The following is a 25,000-nucleotide window of genomic DNA, read 5'->3' as shown; positions in this document are numbered from 1 at the left end:
GTACTGTTGTAGTGTAGAGAGAGAGAAAGTTTGTCATTTACGAACAATTTTCAACTTACGAATTTTTGAGAATCCATTTTCATATCTTAGTTTGGGTCAATAAATAAGCGAATTCTTACGTTTTCACTTACGACCCAAAAAAATTCTTACTTACGAACATTGGAGAATATATTTTTTACCTCATTTAAAGTCATCGAACTACGAAGAAAATACCTGATGATTGTTAGTGAGAGAAATAGGGCCGAGGTATTCTAGACCAATCACCAATGATCCGATTATCTCCTAACCAATCAGAACACAAGAGGATTTGCCAGTCATCAGAGGACCTTTATAATTAACAGAGTTTTTTTTATATTATTGGTTAGATTTACTGTATTTTCATCTGATTGATTAACTGTGGAGATTCCCAACCAATCAGAAGAGAGAGTGGATTAGTTGAGAGAGTCATGACCTTAGTTGACCTTTCCTGACTTTATTGTTGTTACTGTACATCGTGGATACATACATACATACATACATACATACATACATACATACATACATACACACACCATCAATTAGCACATCATCATTAATTATTCAACACGTTTTAAATCATCCCACAAAGAAACCTCCAACACTCACCAACACCTCCAACACTCACCAACACCTCCAACACTCACCAACACCACCAACACTCACCAACACCTCCAACACTCACCAACACCTCCAACACTCACCAACACCTCCCTAACACTCCAACACACTCACTCAACAACACTCACCAAAACTCCAACACTCACCAACACCTCCAACACTCACAACACCTCAACACTCACCAACACCACTAACCTCACTCAACACCAACACAACCAACACTCTCCAACACCTCCAACACTCACCAACACCTCAACACTCTCTCCAACACCTCCAACACTCACCAACACCTCCAACACTCACTAAAACCTCCAACACTCACCAACACTTCCAACACTCACCAACACCTCCAACACTCACCAACACTACCACCAACACTCACCAACACCACCAACACTCTCCAACACCACCAACACACTCAACACTCCAACACTCACCAACACCTCCAACCTCTCACCACTAACACCTCCAACACTTAACACTCCACCAACCCCCACCTCCAACCCCAACCCCCCCTGATGTGTTTATAGCTTTATCATAAAATGGTTTTGTTAGTTGTTAAAGGGACATAATTAGATAGACTGAACTAAACCAATTATCTTGACAATAATGAACTAAATGGTGGATAATTAAGATAATAATTACATAACAGTTGTGTTTTAGTTGGTGTATGTGTGTGTGTGTGTGTGTGTGTGTGTGTGTGTGTATAGCTGTGTGTGTGTGTGTGTGTGTGTGTGTGTGTGTATAGCTGTGTGTGTGTGTGTGTGTAATAATAATAATAATAATAATAATAATAATAAACGGTTTATTAATAGAGTTGCAGCCGGTGGCTGAAAATATACAAACTTACATTTGACTTAGACATAATGATATAATATGCATTGAATACATTTACAGGGCTGTACAGTACATAAATCAGGAGTTGTTTATTATTTTAACAATAGATGGGATGGTGCTGTTCTTATATCTATCGGTGCGGGCTCTTATGGGCTGAATTTTATTGTAGTGATTGACTGCTCGAGTTGGGTGGGGGGCTGCTGGTGGCAGGAGGTGGCGATGATGAGGGTGGTGCATTAGTTGGCTGCCAAACCTTTCCAGTGCTTGGTGGTGGAGGTCACTGAGGGATGGCATTTCCAGGGTGGAGAGAGCGTTGGTGTAGCCGGAGTAGTCTGCACCGAGCATGATTCTGCAGGCCCTTTTCTGTACCTTCTCTAGCTGACTTTGTTGGGTGGAGTTGAGAGAAGACGACCAGGCTGGTGACGCATGCGTTAGTTTGGGGAGAATAAAGGCGTTGTAGATGGTCCTCAGCTCTGGCGTGGGTGTCTCAAGTGACCTAAGTCGTCGTAGCATGTGGAGACGGTACGAGGCTGCCTTGACTGTGTTATTTACATGAGCCTTCCAGTCAGATTTGTTGTCTATAGTTACACCCAGGAGTTTGGCAGACTGCACCAGCTGGAGAGGATGGGCACCCACTGTGACTGCTGAGGCTTGCACTGGAGTGGTGGCGGTATTGATGTGCATGACTACGGTTTTGGTGTGGTTGATGGTGACCTTGTTCTCCGTTGTCCATGCCTGTAGCCTGTCCAGGGTGCCTTGTAGCGATGAGTAGTCTGGTGCGGTGTTGTCCACTAAAAGCCCCACAGTGCAGTCATCCACGTACTTCCACCTGTGAGGAGTGTCCGATAGAGCGTCGTTGATCAGGATGAGGAAGCACAGTGGTCCCATCTTGGTCCCCTGGGGAACACCGCAGGTGAGGTGTTGGAATGTGGAGACCAAGCCCTGATACCTCACTGCCTGGCGACGTCCACTCAAGAAATCAGTGAGCCATGAGACCAGGTTGGTGGGCAGCCCTAGTGCAATAGCCTTGTTGATAACAGTGCAGTGATCAACAAGGTCAAAGGCTTTTCTGAAGCCAACAAGGGCAACGGCCAGTGATGTCTTACGTTTCTGCCAGTTTTTGTGCAGAAAATCCAGAAAGCTCACCAAGCAGTGTGATGTAGAGGGCATCCTCATATTGCCAAATTGCTGTGGATAAATAGACTGATAGATTCTGGCAAATACCCACTCAAAAACAAAGTCCTCACAAAGTAGACTGGGTATGGGGGTAATGGCAACTGGCCTGAGGTCGTTAGGGGACTGTGGAGTGGTGACCTTGGGGATAGGGGTGACAAATGCGGTTTTCCATTCATTAGGGCATTTGCTTTGTCTGAGGGATGCATTAATAATAGAACAGAGGGGGGTGGTAAGTTCGACTGCAAACTCCTTGTATATTTTGATTGGGAGGTCAATTGGGGTCGTGGAGCGTTTGGATTTAAATTTCAGGAGTTTGTTGGCGATTTCATATGGTTGGACACTGGGAGGGGGGAAGGGGGAAGGTAAGTAAGCTGGGAGGAGAGTGAGGTCAAGACTGGGTAAGGTATGACATATGGTAGCAAAATGGTTATTAATTATCTCAGCTGCCTCCTCACTAGGTAAATGTGAGATGAAAGGAAGTGTGGGATACTGACGGTTGAGACCACAGAGATCTTTTACCTTGGAGTACCACTGACCCATGCCGACCTCCTTGAGGCCGTGTACTTTCCAGGGATAATAAGTCTTCTTGGCAGACTTGATTTCACTGATGACCTGGTTACGTAGACTTCTGTACAGGCGGTTGTTGGTGTAGTACGCCTTGTTGCGCTGCTCATTAAGTCTTTTTATGCGGGGCGTAATCCACGGGACATCATCGGGGAGGATCCTCAGTGATTTGGCTGGAAAGAAGTGGTAGTAGGTTTTGGTGTGTGTGTGTGATTCGTGTCGTTTATATTACACTTATATATGGAAAAACAGTAAATAGGATAAGTAAATTAAGTAATATTTTATCAACATTTTATTTCATACGTGAACGTGTCTACAATTGTTAGTTTACTTCAAATCAGTGGCTGTTGACCCACTCTTGGTAGCGCTGGGCTCCGGGCAGGTCGTCACCCAGGTAATGTTCGGTACACCGGTACAGGCGATTGACCTTGGCCACGTCAATAACACTGAGGTTAGTCCTCTGGCCCATGAGTGAGGAGGAGGGCTCCCCAGGCCTGGCTTCTATGGTCTTGGTGTACTGGGTTATACTTGGCCCTTCACTACCGTAGTGCATAATGGAGCCGATGTCGTAGGGCAGCCCCAGGGTCTCGTTATAAAGTATAAGGAAATTACTAATGGCGCTTTCCCTAATGTTTTCGTACCGCACCACGATGTGTTCATCACGGTCCATACGTTGGTGCTCATGGAAGAAGCCTAGCACGTGCATCAACTCGTGCGTCACGTGCGCCGGCTTTTCGGCGCATCCTGGCACACGTAGGTTGACCTTGGACACGAACCCAGGCTTGTTGTGGTACCCAGGGATGGCGTTACAAGCGTCTCCAACCTGCATCTTCACGTGATTCTGGTTACGTTTATTTACTGGCACGAACCTGACACACGTACTCTCGTGCAACATGCGTATACCCTGAAGGATACCTTTCATGGCAGCCGTGTTGAAGGAGGAACTTATAACGAGAGGTATGTTAGTCGTTGGCCACGGCTTCATTGACCTATAAGCAACGTTTGCTGTAGGTGGCTGCTGGCGCCCGCAGGAAAACCCTGCACAAGTAAACAGGATGGGAAAGGTGAACAACTTAGGTACAAACATCATGTAATAAGTGAAGGAGTGAGTGATAAACAGCTGGACGTGTGTTGAGTTATTACGCTGCTTAGTAATGTAGTGAGAGGTATTTTGTCTGGTAAAATAGTGACGTAGTGTAGTGAAATGTGGTGTACTGTTATAGTGAACATGATGTGTACTGTTATAGTGAACATGTGATGTAGTGAACATGATGTGTACTGTTATAGTGAACACGTGATGTAGTGAACATGATGTGTACTGTTATAGTGAACATGATGTGTACTGTTATAGTGAATATGTGATGTACTGTTATAGTGAACATGTAGTGCACTGTTATAGTGAACATGTGGTGTACTGTTATAGTGAACATGTGATGTAGTGAACATGATGTGTACTGTTATAGTGAACATGTGGTGTACTGTTATAGTGAACATAATGTGTACTGTTATAGTGAACATGTGATGTAGTGAACATGTGGTGTACTGTTATAGTGAACATGTGATGTAGTGAACATGATGTGTACTGTTATAGTGAACATGTGGTGTACTGTTATAGTGAACATGTGGTGTAGTGAACATGATGTGTACTGTTATAGTGAACATGTGGTGTACTGTTATAGTGAACATGTGGTGTAGTGAACATGATGTGTACTGTTATAGTGAACATGTGGTGTACTATTATAGTGAACATGTGGTGTAGTGAACATGATGTGTACTGTTATAGTGAACATGTGATGTACTGTTATAGTGAACATGTGGTGTAGTGAACATGATGTGTACTGTTATAGTGAACATGTGATGTAGTGAACATGATGTGTACTGTTATAGTGAACATGTGATGTACTGTTGTAGTGAACATGTGATGTACTGTTGTAGTGAACATGTAGTGTACTGTTATAGTGAACATGTGGTGTAGTGAACATGATGTGTACTGTTATAGTGAACATGTGATGTACTGTTGTAGTGAACATGTGATGTACTGTTGTAGTGAACATGTAGTGTACTGTTATAGTGAACATGTGATGTAGTGAACATGATGTGTACTGTTATAGTGAACATGTGATGTACTGTTGTAGTGAACATGTAGTGTACTGTTATAGTGAACATGCGATGTAGTGAACATGATGTGTACTGTCATAGTGAACATGTGATGTACTGTTGTAGTAAACATGATATGTACTGTTATAGTGAACATGTGGTGTAGTGAACATGATATGCACTGTTATAGTGAACATGTGATGTACTGTTATAGTGAACATGTGATGTACTGTTATAGTGAACATGTGGTGTAGTGAACATGATGTGTACTGTTATAACATGTGATGTACTGTTGTAGTGAACATGTGGTGTACTGTTATAGTGAACATGTGGTGTACTGTTATAGTGAACATGTGGTGTACTGCTATAGTGAACATGTGGTGTAGTGAACATGATGTGTACTGTTAAAGTGAACATGTGGCGTAGTGAACATGATGTGTACTGGTACAGTGAACATGTGGTGTACTGTTGTAGTGAACATGTGGTGTACTGTTGTAGTGAACATGTGGTGTAGTGAACATGATGTGCACTGTTATAGTGAACATGTGATGTACTGTTATAGTGAACATGTGATGTACTGTTATAGTGAACATGTGGTGTAGTGAACATGATGTGTACTGTTATAACATGTGATGTACTGTTGTAGTGAACATGTGGTGTACTGTTATAGTGAACATGTGGTGTACTGTTATAGTGAACATGTGGTGTACTGCTATAGTGAACATGTGGTGTAGTGAACATGATGTGTACTGTTAAAGTGAACATGTGGTGTACTGTTGTAGTGAACATGTGGTGTACTGTTGTAGTGAACATGTGGTGTAGTGAACATGATGTGTAATGGTATAGTGAACATGTGGTGTAGTGAACATGATGTGTACTGATAAAGTGAACATGTGGCGTAGTGAACATGATGTGTACTGGTATAGTGAACATGGGGTGTACTGTTGTAGTGAACATGTGGTGTACTGTTGTAGTGAACATGTGGTGTAGTGAACATGATGTGTAATGGTATAGTGAACATGATGTGTACTGTTGTAGTGAACATGTGGTGTACTGATGTGATGTGATAATCTACACTACTTGGCGGATGTTTATGTCAGTGGCATCATTTTTCGCGACATTATTAAATGTTTCTTTCCTTGATGGCAACAAAGACCCAAACATGTTATGAATGTTGTTACCAATAATGGATATAACATTGTTGTTGTTGTTGTAATACAGGAGGACAGTGATGCCGTGTACTGCACCTGTTAATGGGTAAAACAATCGACGTTTTGCTCAACCCTGTGTTAAACAATGGGTCTTGTACACGACCCGGTAAGTGGAGCCTACCTGTACTGTATCTTTATACAAACCTGTAACTTATCTCTTTATACCTGTACTCTATCTGTAAGTCATTTATGTTGATTTTATCTCAGTATTATGTCTTCTTCAACATATCTAACTTTTATCCATGAGAAACCTATAGAAATGAACGAGAAAAGTATAGGGCTCATATTATACGAAAATAAATGATTAATAATAAACAAGAAGAGAATACGGCATCACGGTTGAGGTGTTTGATTGATTGGTTGAAACAATATCCCCCGGCACTCGGTTGAGGTGTTTGATTGATTGGTTGAAACAATATCCCCCGGCACTCGGTTGAGGTGTTTGATTGATTGGTTGAAACAATATCCCCCGGCACTCGGTTGAGGTGTTTGATTGTTTGGTTGAAACAATATCCCCCGGCACTCGGTTGAGGTGTTTGATTGATTGGTTGAAACAATATCCCCGGCACTCCGGTTGGGGTGTTTTGATTGTTTGGTTGAAACAATATCCCCCGGCACTCGGTTGAGGTGTTTGATTGATTGGCTGAAACAATATCCCCCGGCACTCGGTTGAGGTGATTGATTGTTTGGTTGAAACAATATCCCCCGGCACTCGGTTGAGGTGATTGATTGTTTGGTTGAAACAATATCCCCCGGCACTCGGTTGAGGTGATTGATTGTTTGGTTGAAACAATATCCCCCGGCACTCGGTTGAGGTGTTTGATTGATTGGTTGAAACAATATCCCCCGGCACTCGGTTGAGACAATTACCATTATTGGAGCATTAATTAATATTTTTTCACCCCTCACAATGGCTGGTAAGTCGACTGGAAAAAATACATCATGGAAGAGAAAACTTGAGGACGAGAAGAGAAAGTGTCAAGAAATATGGACCGATAAATGTTTCTGTGGGGAAAACAGTGCATAGAAAAACATTTATTTGATTTGTCAAAGTTATTTGGCCGTTTGTATGGAGTATAATTTGTAAAGACATCAGGTGAACTGAGGAAACAGAAAATAAGTTCTTTGATGCAGAAAAAGATGTTCACTCAGAGGAAGAAAGAAATACAAGAGGTGACAAGTGAACTATCAAGTTGTACAACTGATAGCAAAATGCTCACAGTCATTTACAGATGGTGATTTTGTGAAAAGGTTGATGGTTATTGGTGCTCAAAAACTGTGTCCAGATGCAGTGCAACGCAGAATTTGTAATTTATCAAGTGACATAGTAGACCAGTTGATAGAGAAAGGTAATAACTTTGTGTACTTTTCCTAAGCCTCTGGTGTAACATCTACAGCTGTCTTATTAGTTTTAGTGCGTGGTGTAACAGACGACGTCACTGTTCATGAAGAACTTGTTGGTCTCAGTTCTCTGAAGGGGCAAGCTAAAGGGAGTGATTTGTTAAGTGGACTTCTGGAGCAAATTAGCACTACTGTATTGAGTTGAATATTGACAACTTAGTTGGCATAACAACTGCTGGGGCTCCTTCGATGATTGGTACACACAATGGTATGTTGATCAAACACCTGGGACGGCGCAAAAATGAACTGATACACTTTCACTGCATACTACATCACCAGAATTTGTGTGGGAAACTACTGAACTTGGAAAATGTTTAATGAAAATTGTAGTCACAACAGTCAACTTGATAACAGCGTGAGCTTTGAACCATCGCCAATTCAAACAGTGTGTAGAAGAAATTGAAGCCGAGTATGGTGATCTAGTGTTTATCACTGAAGTCAGGTGGATAAGTCGGGAAATACACTGCAACGATTTATCAACCTCCTGGATGAAATGGTGATATTTCTTCATGAAAAGAGTAAAGTGGTTCCACAGATTGAAAATGTAGAGTGGCTTTGTGATCTGGCATTTCTTGTTGATATCACCAGTCATTTAAATAACTTGAATGCCAAACTTCCAGGGAGTAACCAGCTTGTTTCGCAAGTTGCAAACCATGTGTCAGCTTTTGAACAAAAACTTGAGCCGTTTCTGTCACAACACATTAAAGGAGAGTTGGGACACTTTCCTTCATATCAAACTATGCTTGAAGAGCACACTGTTCATCACAAAACTGAACAACAAGAGGAAATCTCCGGCAAGTGTTTGATAGGCGATTTAGAGACATCAAGATAGAGCAAGAAATTGGCAACTGTTCAGCAATCTCTTCTCTCAACAACCTGAAGACGTCGAACTAGAGGCTCAGTTAGAACTGACTGATCTCCAGAATATTGACAGTCTTCGTGCTAAGTTTATAGAAGGGAACTTGCTCAATTGTTACAGCTTCTTGCCTAAAGATCAGTATCCATATTTGAGAAATACGGCTGCTATTTATTCATGCTTATTTGGCTCCACATACATCTGTGAGCAAACATTAGTCTGATGAATCTTAACAAGTCACAATGTCAAACATCATATTAAAAAACCTTGTCACGTTATATGCTAGGTAAGGTAAGCACATTGTTATAAAATCATTATTTTTACGTAATAGGACTTTTTATAAAGTTACAGATTAAAATTAATTATACGTGACAACAAATTCTTGATCATCTCTAGTCTAAGTAAAACACTATATTTGCGTAACGAATTTGAATATGCCATTCAGATATCTAATAATGGTGGCTCTCATAAGTCTTGCGGCCCTCGCTTACCAGTTAGTTTGGTGATGCGGCAGCGATCATGCTATTAATATTTTTTTTAAATCGGCAAGTACACTCTGGTAGTCGGGGCAGTTCTTGTCGTCGATAATTCGCCTTTTTCTGTCGGCGACAAACATCATTATGGTTTTCTTCACCGTTTCGTCGGCTATTATGTAATCTGTACTAACCTCCACCAAATGGAGGAAGGAGTACAGATCGGTGGTGGGGGTGCATGGTCCTCCCCGGAATATGAGGGGGCACATCCAGGGAAAAGACTACTCATCCTCGGGGCTCAGGGCCAAGGGACAGCCAGAGATGACGCTTAGCCCAAAATCAATTATATTTAAATCAATTTTTTCACCCACGTCTTATACTATGATGTTGTCGTGTTTAATATCATTGTGAATAATATTTTATTTATTAAGTTCTTTTAGTTTGTAAGCGACGGCGAAGAGAATATAATAAAATTGCCTGGTGTCCGGTGGGCATTGTAAAATATACTCGCTGAGGCTTTGGAACCCGACGAAGGACATCAGGAGAAAGAGCGGCTCCCAACACACACCAAGAAGGATTGGACCACCGCCTGCACCGCCAGCTATCATGTGTATCATTGCCTCATGTTCATAATAATTGACATCTTCTGGCTTAGAGGCGAGTTTTAAGACACACTCCTTAGTGTCAAGGAGGATGAGGAGAGCGGTGCCGCTACCGCCCTTCCCCAGTCTCTTGATGAGTTGGAATTCAGAGATGTCTTCAGGAGTGATTATGGGTAGCTGAGTGAAGCCCCGACGCTGCCACTCTTCATAGATGCCCTCCGTCTTATTATCTTTACCCACCGACGCTGGGGTATCCACCTTCGTGGCCATGTTGGCCTTCTGAGCTCGGCAGGCCCTGGCCCGGCAAACTTCGGCATCTTGTGCCGCTTTTCTCGCCTCAACCAACCGAGCTATCCTCTGACTTTCCCGTTCCTCCGCGGGGTGACCTTTACCCATCGACGCTGGGGCATCCACCTTCGTGGCCATGTTGGCCTTCTGAGCTCGCCAAGCCCTGGCCCGGCGAACTTCGGCATCTTGTGCCGCTTTTCTCGCCTCAACCAACCGAGCTATCCTCTGACTCTCCCGATCCTCCGCGGGGTGACCTTTACCCATCGACGCTGGGGTATCCACCTTCGTGGCCATGTTGGCCTTCTGAGCTCGGCAGGACCTGGCCCGGCGAACTTCGGCATCTTGTGCCGGTTTTCTCGCCTCAACCTACCGAGCTATCCTCTGACTCTCCCGATCCTCCGCGGGGTGACCTTTACCCATCGACGCTGGGGTATCCACCTTCGTGGCCATGTTGGCCTTCTGAGCTCGCCAGGCCCTGGCCCGGCGAACTTCGGCATCTTGTGCCGCTTTTCTCGCCTCAACCAACCGAGCTATCTTCTGACTTTCCCGTTCCTCCGCGGGGTGACCTTTACCCATCGACGCTGGGGCATCCACCTTCGTGGCCATGTTGGCCTTCTGAGCTCGGCAGGCCCTGGCCCGGCGAACTTCGGCATCTTGTGCCGCTTTTCTCGCCTCAACCAACCGAGCTATCCTCTGACTTTCCCGTTCCTCCGCGGGGTGACCTTTACCCATCGACGCTGGGGCATCCACCTTCGTGGCCATGTTGGCCTTCTGAGCTCGGCAGGCCCTGGCCCGGCGAACTTCGGCATCTTGTGCCGCTTTTCTCGCCTCAACCAACCGAGCTATCTTCTGACTTTCCCGTTCCTCCGCGGGGTGACCTTTACCCATCGACGCTGGGGCATCCACCTTCGTGGCCATGTTGGCCTTCTTAGCTTGCCAGGTCCTGACCCGGCGGACCTCGGCATCTCGTGCCGCGACCCTCGCCTCTACTAACTGCTGTTGTGCGGCGTTACGTGGAGCGACTTGCTTAAACATACTGTACATGCTTGATAAGATTATATTAACATGACATCTACTTGGAGACGTACAGTAGTTCAGTGGGATTATCCCTGTTTATGAATGAAGTCAGGTTGTATACAGTAATATGTTAAAAAAGTGATATAGTGTGGTGTAGTGAACACGTGGTGTAGTGAACACGTGGTGTAGTGAACACATGGTGTAGTGAACACATGGTGTAGTGAACACATGGTGTAGTGAACACATGGTGTACTGTTGTAGTGAATATGTGGTGTAGTGAACACATGGTGTACTGTTGTAGTGAACACATAGTGTAGTGAACACATGGTGTACTGTTGTAGTGAACATGTGGTGTAGTGAACACATAGTGTAGTGAACACATGGTGTAGTGAACACATGGTGTACTGTTGTAGTGAATATGTGGTGCAGTGAACACATGGTGTACTGTTGTAGTGAACACATAGTGTAGTGAACACATGGTGTACTGTTGTAGTGAACACATAGTGTAGTGAACACGTGGTGTAGTGAACACGTGGTGTAGTGAACACATAGTGTAGTGAACACATGGTGTAGTGAACACATGGTGTACTGTTGTAGTGAATATGTGATGCAGTGAACACATGGTGTACTGTTGTAGTGAACACATAGTGTAGTGAACACATGGTGTACTGTTGTAGTGAACACATAGTGTAGTGAACACGTGGTGTAGTGAACACGTGGTGTAGTGAACACATAGTGTAGTGAACACATAGTGTAGTGAACACATGGTGTACTGTTGTAGTGAATATGTGGTGTAGTGAACACATGGTGTACTGTTGTAGTGAACACATAGTGGAGTGAACACATGGTGTACTGTTGTAGTGAACATGTGGTGTAGTGAACATGTGGTGTAGTGAACATGTGGTGTAGTGAACACATGGTGTACTGTTGTAGTGAACATGAGATGTACTGTTGTAGTGAACATGTGGTGTACTGTTGTAGTGAACATGTGGTGTACTGTTGTAGTGAACATGTGATGTACTGTTATAGTGAACATGTGGTGTACTGTTGTAGTGAACATGTGGTGTACTGTTATAGTGAACATGTGGTGTACTGTTGTAGTGAACATGTGGTGTACTGTTATAGTGAACATGTGGTGTAGTGGTGTAGTGAACATGTGGTGTACTGTTATAGTGAACATGTGGTGTAGTGGTGTAGTGAACATGTGGTGTACTGTTATAGTGAACATGTGGTGTACTGTTGTAGTGAACATGTGGTGTACTGTTATAGTGAACATGTGGTGTAGTGGTGTAGTGAACATGTGGTGTAGTGGTGTAGTGAACACATGGTGTAGTGAACACATAGTGTAGAGAACACATGGTGTAGTGAACATGTGGTGTACTGTTATAGTGAACATGTGGTGTAGTGGTGTAGTGAACATGTGGTGTAGTGGTGTAGTGAACATGTGGTGTACTGTTATAGTGAACATGTGGTGTACTGTTATAGTGAACATGTGGTGTAGTGAACATGTGTGTAGTGTGAACATGTGGTGTACTGTTATAGTGAACATGTGGTGTGTAGTGAACATGTGGTGTAGTGGTGTAGTGGTGTAGTGAACATGTGGTGTAGTGGTGTAGTGAACATGTCGTGTAGTGGTGTAGTGAACATGTGGTGTATTGTTATAGTGGACACATGGTGTACTGTTATAGTGAACATGTGGTGTAGTGGTGTAGTGAACATGTGGTGTAGTGGTGTAGTGAACACATGGTGTAGTGAACACATAGTGTAGAGAACACATGGTGTAGTGAACATGTGGTGTACTGTTATAGTGAACATGTGGTGTAGTGGTGTAGTGAACATGTGGTGTAGTGGTGTAGTGAACATGTGGTGTACTGTTATAGTGAACATGTGGTGTACTGTTATAGTGAACATGTGGTGTAGTGGTGTAGTGAACATGTGGTGTACTGTTATAGTGAACATGTGGTGTACTGTTGTAGTGAACATGTGGTGTATTGTTATAGTGGACACATGGTGTACTGTTGTAGTGAACACATGGTGTACTGTTGTAGTGAACATGTCGTGTAGTGGTGTAGTGAACATGTAGTGTATTGTTATAGTGAACATGTGGTGTAGTGGTGTAGTGAACATGTGGTGTAGTGGTGAAGTGAACTTGTGGTGTACTGTTTTAGTGAACATGTGGTGTAGTGGTGTAGTGAACATGTGGTGTAGTGGTGAAGTGAACATGTGGTGTACTGTTATAGTGAAAATGTGGTGTACTGTTGTAGTGAACATGTGGTGAACTTTTATAGTGAACACATGGTGTACTGTTGTAGTGAACATGTGGTGAACTTTTATAGTGAACATGTTGTGAACATGTGGTATAGTGGTGCAATAAACGTTAGCTGTGGGAGAGGACGATAGTTGTGGTATGCGTGGACGTTAGCTGTTGTAGTGGACGTTAGCTGTGGTGTGTGTGGACTTTAGCTGTTGTAGTGGATGTTAGCTGTGGTGTACGTGGACGTTAGCTGTGGTGTGCGTGGACGTTAGCTGTGGTGTGTGTCGACTTTAGCTGTTGTAGTGGACGTTAGCTGTGGTGTGTGTGGAGGTTAGCTGTGGTGTATGTGTGGACATGACGAAACTAACGGACTCCGTAAATATCTGGGAGAGGGAGTAAGAGGGAGTGAGTGGGAGGGAGTGGGAGAGGGAGTAAGAGGGAGTGAGTGGGAGTGGGAGGGAGGGAGTGGGAGAGGGAGTAAGATTCAGTGAGTGGGAGTGGGAGAGGGAGTAAGAGGGAGTGAGTGGGAGGGAGTGGGAGAGGAAGTAAGAGGGAGTGAGTGGGGTGAGAGGGAGTGAGAGGGGATGAGAGGGGTGAGAGGGAGGGAGTGGGTTGTGCATCACATGGGATAGCAGCAGTAATTGACTTATTATACTAAGTTGCATCTCTCTCTCTCTCTCTCTCCATGAAAAAACCCAACCTCAAAAACCCAACCTCAAAAACCCAACCTCAAAAACCCAGCCTCAAAAACCCAACCTCAAAAACCCAACCTCAAAAAACCCAACCTTAAAAAAATAAATAAAAACCTAACCTCAAAAAACCCAACCTCAAAAAACCAACCTCAAAAAACCCAACCTTCAAGAAAAACCACGACCTCCTTGAGAACGAGAGGTGGGGATGGGGGGAGGGGAGGTGCTGCTTGAGAGAGTGAGGTCGACCATGAAGACGCGGGGTATGGCCCAAAGGTTATGGCGTCAGTCAGCTGTGAAAGAGCCATTATACTGGTGGTCCACTTTCCGCTCTCTCTCTCTCTCTCTCTCTCTCTCTCAAAGGGAATTATACAAACGTGTAATTAATACTCTTAGCGAAAATTTATTTCCCTCCAAAATTTCCCCTCAAAAATTTCCCTCCAAAAATTTCTTACAAATAAAATCACCAGGAAGGAAACAAAATCGAGAGAGAGTGAGTGTGTGTGTGTGAGAGAGAGAGAGAGAGAGAGAGAGAGAGAGAGAGAGAGAGAGAGAGAGAGAGAGAGAGAGAGAGAGAGAGAGAGAGTGAGTGAGTGTGTGTGTATGAGAGTGGGAGACACACTCACAGCCACACTCTCAGCATGTTGACGCACTCATTCACTCTATCGTCACTCACCCAATACACCTCAGTTAGTGTGTCAAATATATACAGTGTGTCGTGTTTCTGCTGTGTATGTATGTATGTATGTATGTATGTATGCATGGTTAGGTTAAGAGGAGGGTTTGTGCGTATGCTTGTTTGTCTGTGATTCTTGGGGTGGTGGAATATATATTGAGAATTTTATCTCTCTCTCTCTCTCTCTCTCTCTCTCTCTCTCTCTCTCTTTCTCTCTCTCTCTCTCTCTCTCATAACTTAATACACTCCGTTATTACCCATGAATAACGTAATGCGGCAGCGTAAATGTAATTCTGAAAATTATTCATTTATTAACATAATATATGCATTAAAAACACCCACTCATTTAAAATATAATTTGTGTCATTAGTAACTCGCTTTTAATCTCTAAAAACCACCGTGTAAATATTAAACTGTGTCTGGGTTATTCTCGCCCTGCTGGCTGATGTGACGCGGTTTAAGAATATCAACAAACTGGTGGGGGGGAGGGGGGGGGAAGAGGGGGGGTTATAGAGGTGACTTACTCTCATAAACTTGCGTGTAAATGTCAAACTGTGTCTCGAGTTATTGTGGATCCGTTAGAATGTTAGATGATGTCACGTGGATTAAATATATCGATAAATTGTTATATATTGGTTAATTATGATAAACTTACGTGTAAATATCAAACTGTGTCTAAAGAATGTAATTTTGGATCCACAAGATGATTTATTTTCCCTTTGAATATCAAATTAATTATGAAACTGTTGGTAAAAAATGACGTTTAAAACTAACACGAAAATATTAAACTGTGTCTGAATAATTCTGGATCCACTAGAATGGTCTCTTTTACACTTGGAAAATCCACAAACTGTTCTGAATTTGATGTTGATGTCAGAAACTTGCAGGTAAATATCAAACTGTGTATGGGTCATCCTAGATCCTCTGGCTGAGCTGATTGTGACGTGGAGTGAACAAAAATTGTGTTGTAAAAAATACTCGATGGCTCCAGGCCGTACACTGACAATGGTTGATGAAGCTGTGTTTGTGTGCGTTTATATTTTATTATATAGAGGAGAGAGAGAGAGAGAGAGTGTAAGGACAGAAAGAAAAAGGAAGAGAGGAGATTGTAAAGACAGATAGAAAGAGAGAGAGACGAGAATGTAAACACAGAGATATAGAAATACATAGAGAGAGAGAAAGAGAGAGGGAGAGAGAGAGAGAGAGAAACTGAGAGAGAGAGAGAGAGAGAGAGAGAGAGAGAGAGAGAGAGATGAGACTGAAAAAGGAAAAGGAGAGGAGAGAGAGAAAACCCGCAGGAGAAATCACTCTGCGTAGGTTTCCCTCCCTCCTCTCCTCCCTTCTTTCCTATTTTTTCTCTCTAACACCTTCCCTCCCTATCTCCCTCTCCCCTTCCCTCCCTCTCCCCCTCCCCCCCCTCTCTCCCTCCCTCCCTTCCTCCACACAGCCCTTCTCTTGTTATTTTCTATAAAGGAGCTACACAGACTGGCACCATTAAATCTCTTCCTTCCCTCCCTCTCTCCCTCTCTCCTTCCTCTCTCCCTCTCCCCTCTTTACCCTCCCTCCCTCCCTCCCTCCACACTGCCCCTCCCTTGTTATTTTTCTATAAAGGCTACAAAGACTTGCGCCATTATAACTCACGGTTCATACCTCCATCCTCTTATTTTATGGTGCAATTTACGACGCCTTAACTCGGTGTTGGTAGGTCCATGATGGCGCCGGGGGTGGGGGGTGAGAGAGAGATAGGGTGGGGGAGGAAGTGATGTGTACTATGAACCCCCCACCCCTCCCTTCCCCCTTAACCCAGCCACACTAACCCGTCACTTCCCTCCTCCAGATGGGAAGTACCACACTAACCCGTCACTTCCCTCCTCCAGATGGGAAGTACCACACTAACCCGTCACTTCCCTCCTCCAGATGGGAAGTACCACATGACCAGTGACGGGGAGCTTCACGTGTTGGAGGTCAGCCCCCAGGATGGTCTCTCCAGGTTCCAGTGCCGCACCTTACACCAGCTGACAGGTCTGACCCAGCTGTCTCGTACACCTGCCCGGATAATTATTACAGGTGGGTGTCTCTCACTATCTCTCTCAGTATCTCTCACACCTGCCCGGATCATTATTACAGGTGGGTGTCTCCTAATTATCTCTCTCCTATCTCTCTCACCTGCGGATCATTATTACAGGTGGGTGTCTCTCACTGTCTCTCTCACTATCTCTCACACCTGCCCGGATCATTATTACAGGTGGGTGTCTCTCACTGTCTCTCTCACTATCTCTCACACCTGCCCGGATCATTATTACAGGTGGGTGTCTCTCACTGTCTCTCTCACTATCTCTCACACCTGCCCGGATCATTATTACAGGTGGGTGTCTCTCACTGTCTCTCTCACTATCTCTCACACCTGCCCGGGTCATTATTACAGGTGGGTGTCTCTCACTGTCTCTCTCACTATCTTTCACACCTGCCAGGATCATTATTACAGGTGGGTGTCTCTAATTATCTCTCTCACTATCTCTCACACCTGCCTGGCCATTATTACAGGTGGGTGTCTCTCACTGTCTTATCACTATCTCTCACACCTGCCCGGCCATTATTACAGGTGGGTGTCTCTTAATTATCTCTCACTATCTCTCACACCTGCCCGGGTCATTATTATGCAGGGTGTCTTTTCCCATTCTACTATCTTTTCAATATCTCCGGTACCTATTATTGCCTCGCCGAAATGTCTCTCACCCCCCTATGTCTCTGTTATCTCCCCTAGCGGTCTTCTTCTCCCCCCCTTCCCTCTCCCTCCTTAACCGCCTCCTCCCAATATCTCCCTCCTTTCTCCCTCTCTCCCTCTTCCCTCCCTTTCCTCTCTCCCTCCCCCAAACCACATCCTCTCTCTCTCTCTCTCCATCGTAGCCTCCCAGCGACCGAGTATATATCGCTCCTTGGCCCCGAGTCTCATTTATGCATGAAGATGTAACTCGATGAGAGATTCAGAGACGCCCCAATATACTGCTCCTCCCTTTGTCGGTTCGCCTTTTTTTTTTATGCTCAAGTTTCCGCCCTAGTTTCCCCGCCTTCATGCTTTCCCCGCCTTATTTCCCTCATTTCCCGCGTTATTTGACTAATTTCCAGCCTTATTTCCCTCATTTCCCGCCTTATTTCCCTTATTTCCCGCCTTATTTCCCTTATTTCCCGCCTTATTTCCCTCATTTCCCGCCTTATTTCCCTCATTTCCCGCCTTATTTCCCTCATTTCCCGCCTTATTTCCCTCATTTCCCGCCTTATTTCCCTTATTTCCCGCCTTATTTCCACATATTTAACAGCTGGTATACTTTCCTCTATTATTTTCCACCTGTTACCTTTTTTCCTCATCATATTTTCCCTCATTTTTGGCTTCTCAGTTTCCCGCCTTAATGGTTTCCCGCGTTATTTTCCTCAAGTCATTATTATATTTTCCTGCATAATTTTCCTCACCTAACCTCATTAATATTCTATGTTTTTTCCTCTCATTGTCCCTCATCTGTTTCCTCCTTAAAGGTATAATTATATTTCCTCTAGGTAATTAATTTCTAGCTCTTAGTGTCTTTGTGTGATTAATTGTTTATTTTTTTCCCCGTGTAATTATTTAAGCTACTAATTATATTTTCCCTAGTTAATTTCCTTGTTTAATTCAGGTGGAGTTATATTTTCCTGAGTTATTTATTATATTTTAAATAGCTCTTAAAATTTCCGGCATTTTTTTTCCCGTAATATTTTCTTTCATAATTTTTTTAACTATATTTCCCCGTCAATTTATTCCCCGTATTTTCTGCCTCGTCATATATTTCCCCGTCAATTTATTCCCCGTGTTTTCTGCCTCGTCATATATTTCCCAGTCAATTTATTTCCCGTGTTTTCTGCCTCGTCATATATTTCCCCGTCAATTTATTCCCCGTGTTTTCTGCCTCGTCATATATTTCCCCGTCAATTTATTCCCCGTGTTTTCTGCCTCGTCATATATTTCCCCGTCAATTTATTCCCCGTGTTTTTGCCTCGTCATTGTTTGATAGCTGTTGTCTCTGTTAATTTCCCATCTTTTATTTAAACTTTTTTCCCCTCACTATTTTTCACCCCCGTGATTTTTTTCCCCTCCGCCATCATGTTTCCAGCACATTTTTAGTTTTTGTTTCTTTGTTGTTCTACGATTTCATATTTTTTTTTTTTTTTGGTGTTTATGATGTAATGTTTTTGTCATCGCACTAACAAACAAACAAACAAATAAATAAACAAACAAAATTACCCCCAAAATACATATTATCAAGAACTTAATAATTTACACCAACACTAAAATATACAAACTTTATTTATTAAAAACTTTGCAACTTTAAACTATGAAGATAAGTTCAATTCGCGAAATTAAACTCCCCGCGAAAGTTAAATCCACGAAAAAATGGGATAAAAATCGCGAAAATAACACTCGCCAAATACATAAAACGCCAAAATAACAACTTTCGCCAAAAAATTTATATATAAAAAGTTTGTGGAGTTTTAAGATTATTTTTGGAGGTATAAAAAGTTTGCGTATCAACTCCCCCAGTGGACTATGATACGACCTGAGGTATTTGGGGGGAGAGGGGGGGTCGTTTGGGTGGATGAGGTGGTCGTTCTTGGTGTGTGTGTGTGAGCTTACTGTGTGTGTTTGCGTGTGTGTGTGTGTTCTGTTTTACCTCTAATCTATTATATAATTCTCAAAACCACACACACACACACACACACACACACACACACACACACTGACGTTTGTAGATAGTTATAGATTATTAACGTACATACACTTAGACACCATGCATACATATACGCACACTACTACTACACACACACACACACACACACACACACACACACACACACATATTCTGAACGTGAATTTGACGACGAAAACTGTAATAGAATTTCGCTTTACGTTCGGTTTTCAATCAGCTGCTGGGACACACGTAACACAGTCAGACGTTCTTACGAGTGAATTATTTTTTCTTTTTTCTCGTAAGTCAAGATTTCGGTTGTGATTTGACTCGTTGACTTAAGGTAAAATATAATATGATATGGGAATTAACACCGAGACTCTACCTTAACTAGATACAATAAACATATCTAGTTAAGGTAGAGTCTCAGTGTTAATCTGATTCCATTTCCTTACGATAATTTTAATGTTTTATCTGAAGTCAACCAGTAAAATACGTTCTTATATTTTGACTTAGGGGAAATAATGTAACATACGAACCTTTGTGACTCCCTCTGTCAGTTGCTTACAGAGGTTCCCATATAAGCGAACTGTCAGCGTAAGACGGAATAGACGTCACATTTATACACCGTAAATATTTGAGAAAAAAAATTATATCAGACTCCCCTAAAAGACGTGGCGCAGAAATTGTGTTGGAACAAGAGGAAATATTGCGACGTATATCCGAGGGAACCGAAAAAAAAATGCTTTGTTGATATAGTCTTTGAAAAAAAAAAATTGGAACGAATCAAATGATGTAATCTTTAAAGGAATATTATTGGAACTACGTAAATTTGTGATAGTCTTCGAAAAAAAATATTACAAAATTTATTCACGCAATCTTTAAAAAAAAATATATGAATAAATTTGCTTTATAATCTTAACCAAAAGTAATCTTGGAACATATGTAATAACCCAGCCAACACAGTCTTTAAAATCAATATTACTGGAACGACTCAAATGTAAACAAAGAATCGCAGTCTCGGAAAGGAAATATTCCTGGAACAAATCTACCGATGTAATCTCCTAAAAAGAAAATAACATTGGAACGAATAAAAAAAAGAAAAACCCTCTCTAATAGGTTTTTTCTTTTCCTATCTCGATTTTTTTATACTGGTTTATTGAATTTTGTATTATATAAAAGAGAGATTCCTTTTATGTTGGTGTTTTAGAAATGTTGGGGTATTTTTAGAAGTGTGACGTGATATCATTGTGAATGTGAGATAGAGAAATTCGTTTGGTTGATAAATTGTTTTTGTAATGTGTTTTTGCTTGAGTTTTTTTTTATGGTATTGTTATTATCGTCTTTATTATTACTATTACTAATAAAACCCCTACTACTACTACCACTACTACTACCACCACTACCACCACCACTACCATCCCCACTCCTACCATCATCTTCAATCTTATCTTTCATCTTTCACGACGTTTATTCATTTTTATCCCTTATTCCTTTCATTCTCGCTATTTATCTCTATATCTCCCATAATTATTCACTAAAGGGTTAAATCATCGTCGTCAAAGGGTTAAATCATCGTCTTCAAAGGGTTAAATCATCGTCCTCAAAGGGTTAAATCATCGTCCTCAAAGGGTTAAATCATCGTCCTCAAAGGGTTAAATCATCGTCTCAAAGGGTTAAATCATCGTCTTCAAAGGGTTAAATCATCGTCTTCAAAGGGTTAAATCATCGTCTTCAAAGGGTTAAATCATCGTCTTCAAAGGGTTAAATCATCGTCCTCAAAGGGTTAAATCATCGTCTTCAAAGGGTTAAATGATCGTCCTCAAAGGGTTAAATGATCGTCCTCAAAGGGTTAAATCATCGTCTTCAAAGGGTTAAATCATCGTCTTCAAAGGGTTAAATCATCGTCCTCAAAGGGTTCGTCATGATATAAAGGGTTAAATCATCGTCCTCAAAGGGGTTAAATCATCGTCCTCAAAGGGTTAAATCATCGTCCTCAAAGGGATTTAAATCATCGTCCTCAAAAGGTTAAATCATCGTCCTCAAAGGTTAAATAGTCGTCCTCAAAAGGGTTAATCATCGTCCTCAAAGGGTTAAATCATCGTCCTCAAAGGGGTTAAATCATCGTCTTCAAAGGGTTAAATCATCGTCCTCAAAAGGGTTAAATCATCGTCCTCAAAGGGTTAAATCATCGTCCTCAAAGGTTAAATCATTGTCCTCAAAGGGTTAATCATCGTCCTCAAAGGGTTTAATCATCGTCCTCAAAGGGTTAAATCATCGTCCTCAAAGGGTTAAATCATCGTCCTCAAAGGGTTAAATCATCGTCTTCAAAGGGTTAAATCACCTGTCACTCACCTGTCACACCAACTGAGATTGACTGGCTGGCTGACTGACTCATTAACTCACTCACTCACTCCCTCACACACTCACTCACTCACTCACACACTCACTCACACACGCACTCACTCACTCCTCGCACTCACACACGCACTCACACACGCACTCATGCCATAGTGATATAAAATTACTTTCTCAATACCATCGACCGTCCAGCCTTGCTTCCTGTAACCCCCTGACCTCCTGACCCATGACCTCTTGACCCATGACCCCTGACCCATGACCCACCCCCTAACCCGCAGCCTCCTGACCCATGCCTTCTGACCCATGACCTTCTCACCTCCTGACCCATGACCTTCTGACCCATGACCCCTGACCTCCTGACCCATGACCTCTTGACCCATGACCCCTGACCCATGACCCATTACCCCTAACCCATGACCTCTTGACCCATGGCCCCCTGACCCCTGACCCATTACCCCCCCTGACCCATGACCTGACCCATGACCTTCTGACCCCCTAACCCCACGACCTCCTGACTCGCGGCCTTCTGACTCTGACCCCTGACCCCTGACCCCTGACCCCTTGACCTCCAGTTGTAACATATAAACATAAATACTTGGTGGTGACAGAAATATTGCATTATCCCTCTCCTTCCCCCTTCCCCTCCCTCCTTCCTCCTTCCTCCCTGCTTCCCTCCTTCCCTCCCTGCTTCCCTCCCTCCCTTCTCCTTCCCTCCTTACCTTCCTCTATCCTCTAGCAAATTCCCTTCCGTCAATCTTTCCCCTTATCCTCCTTGCATCCCTTACCCTCCCTTTCTCTCCCTTTCCTTTTCCTTCTCTCCCTTTCCTTCTCCATATCCCCTTCCTCTCTCCTTTCTTTCATCCCCTTCTCTGTATCTCTCTTTTCCCTCCTGTCCCTCCCTCCCTCCACCCTCCCCGTCTCCCTCCTCCTCCTCCCCTACCTTACCTCACTAGCCCACCTTGGTATATAAAAAAAATTACCTCAGTCCTCCACCCTCACCAATGTTTATCACCCTGACCTGCCTAATTCCACCCCAGGCAATAGAGGCGATACTCCCTACTCCCTCATATAAGATCTTCACCCTTAACTACCGGTCCAAATTTGCCCACTGGGTGCGTCGGCTGCATAAGCGGAAAATAAAGAAGTCTGCCCCCTCTGCTATCCTCCGTTTTCTTTATTTATCCGTTTTCTTTAGTTTTACGTGAAGTTGGTTAATAATAATGATGATGATGATGATAATAGTAATAATAATAATAATAATAATAACAGCAGTGACAATAGTAATAATAGTAATAATAATAATAATAATAATAATAATAATAATATAATATTAATAATAATAATAATAATAATATATAATAATAATAATAATAATAATAATAATGTAATAATAATATAATAATAGTAATAATAATAATAGTAATAATAATAATAATAATAATAATAATAATAATAATAATAATAATATATATAATAATAATTCTTAGTTTGTATTTTTAATTTTTTGCTTCTAAATTTGTAAAATTGGTGTTTGTTTATTAAATTTAGGTGTGTAAATGCCACCTCTCTCTTACCTGCTACCTGCACCTCACCTGCCTACCTGCCCCCCCCTCTGGTGTGTGTGTGTGTGTGTTATCATCATACTCAAAGGTTAAATCATCATACTCAAGGTTAAATCATCATACTCAAAGGTTAAATCATCACCTCAAAGGGTTAAATCATCATACTCAAGGGTTAAACCATCATACTCAAGGGTTAAACATCATACTCAAGGGTTAAATCATCATATCAAATTAAATCATCATACTCAAGGTTAAACCATCACTCAAAGGGTTAAACCATCATACTCAAGGTTAAATCATCATACTCAAAGGTTAAACCATCATACTCAAAGGTTAAACCATCATACTCAGGGTTAAATCATCATATTCAAAGTTTAAACAGCATATAGGGTTAAATCATCATACTCAAGGGTTAAATCATCATACTCAAGGGTTAAACATCATATTCAAGGGTTAAACCATCATACTCAAGGGTTAAATCATCATACTCAAGGGTTAAATCATCATACTCAAGGGGTTAAATCATCATACTCAAAGGTTAACCATCATACTCAGAGGTTAAATCATCATATCAAGGTTAAATCATCATACTCAAAGGGTTAAATCATCATACTCAAAGGGTTAAATCATCATACTCAAGGGTTAAATCATCATATTCAAAGGGTTAAACCATCATACTCAAAGGGTTAAATCATCATACTCAAAGGGTTAAATCATCATACTCAAAGGGTTAAATCATCATACTCAAGGGTTAAACCATCATACTCAGAGGGTTAAACCATCATACTCAAAGGGTTAAATCATCACTCAAGGGTTAAATCATCATACTCAAAGGGTTAAATCATCATACTCAAAGGGTTAAACCATCATACTCAAAGGGTTAAATCATCATACTCAAAGGGTTAAATCATCATATAAAGGGTTAAATCATCATACTCAAAGGGTTAAACCATCATACTTAAATATACTTCTATAATATACTATGTGTGGTGGAGTAATAGGTTAGAACATACATACATACATACATACATACATACATACATACATACATACATACATACATACATACATACATACATACAATACATACATACACGTTTTTGGTTCATATGTATACAACTTCTGGTCAAATATGTACCAACTCTCTCTCTCTCTCTCACACACCTGGCTCTCAAACGTGACTTACATATGACTTGTTTATACACCTGTCATAACATATATATTTTACCCCAGTTTTGTCGAAAGAAAATAAAGAAAATATAAATGTCTAGGATCAATGTTTACAAGTCCCGTTTTCTTTGATTTTATTTTTTACAATTTTTTTTTTTGAGTTTTATTCTTGTATTCTCTAAGTGTTTTAGAGCGTGTTTAATCCTGTGTTTTAACCCCTGTTTTAACTCCTGTTTTAACCCGTGTTTTAACCCCTGTGTTTAACCCCGAATGTTTTAACCCAGTGTTTTAACCAGTGAACTCAGCAGTGTTTACCCGTGTTTAACCCGTTTTAACCCAGTGTTTAACCCCGTGTTTTAACTCCGTGTTTTAACCCCGTGTTTTAACCCGTGTTTTAACCCAGTGTTTAACCCAG

At 42.1% G+C, this 25,000-nt stretch overlaps 1 protein-coding gene across 1 annotated transcript in view; it reads left to right on the top strand.

Moving 5' to 3' along the window:
- The window catches only part of LOC121869558 (Down syndrome cell adhesion molecule-like protein Dscam2), a gene marked incomplete at both ends in the record, with an annotated part of 87,658 nt that overhangs the window by 9,872 nt on the left and 52,786 nt on the right, over positions 1-25,000 (top strand). Inside the window, 1 exon segment of the mRNA XM_042370953.1 lies at positions 16,695-16,844. Coding sequence (XP_042226887.1) covers positions 16,695-16,844 — 150 coding nt within the window.

This window comes from Homarus americanus, unplaced genomic scaffold (genome assembly GCF_018991925.1).
Source record: "Homarus americanus isolate GMGI-L3 unplaced genomic scaffold, GMGI_Hamer_2.0 scaffold23578, whole genome shotgun sequence".
Classification (NCBI taxonomy): Eukaryota; Metazoa; Arthropoda; class Malacostraca; order Decapoda; family Nephropidae; genus Homarus; species Homarus americanus.
The sequence above is the reverse complement of the archived record's forward strand: the minus strand, read 5'-3'. Positions and strand labels throughout refer to the sequence as shown.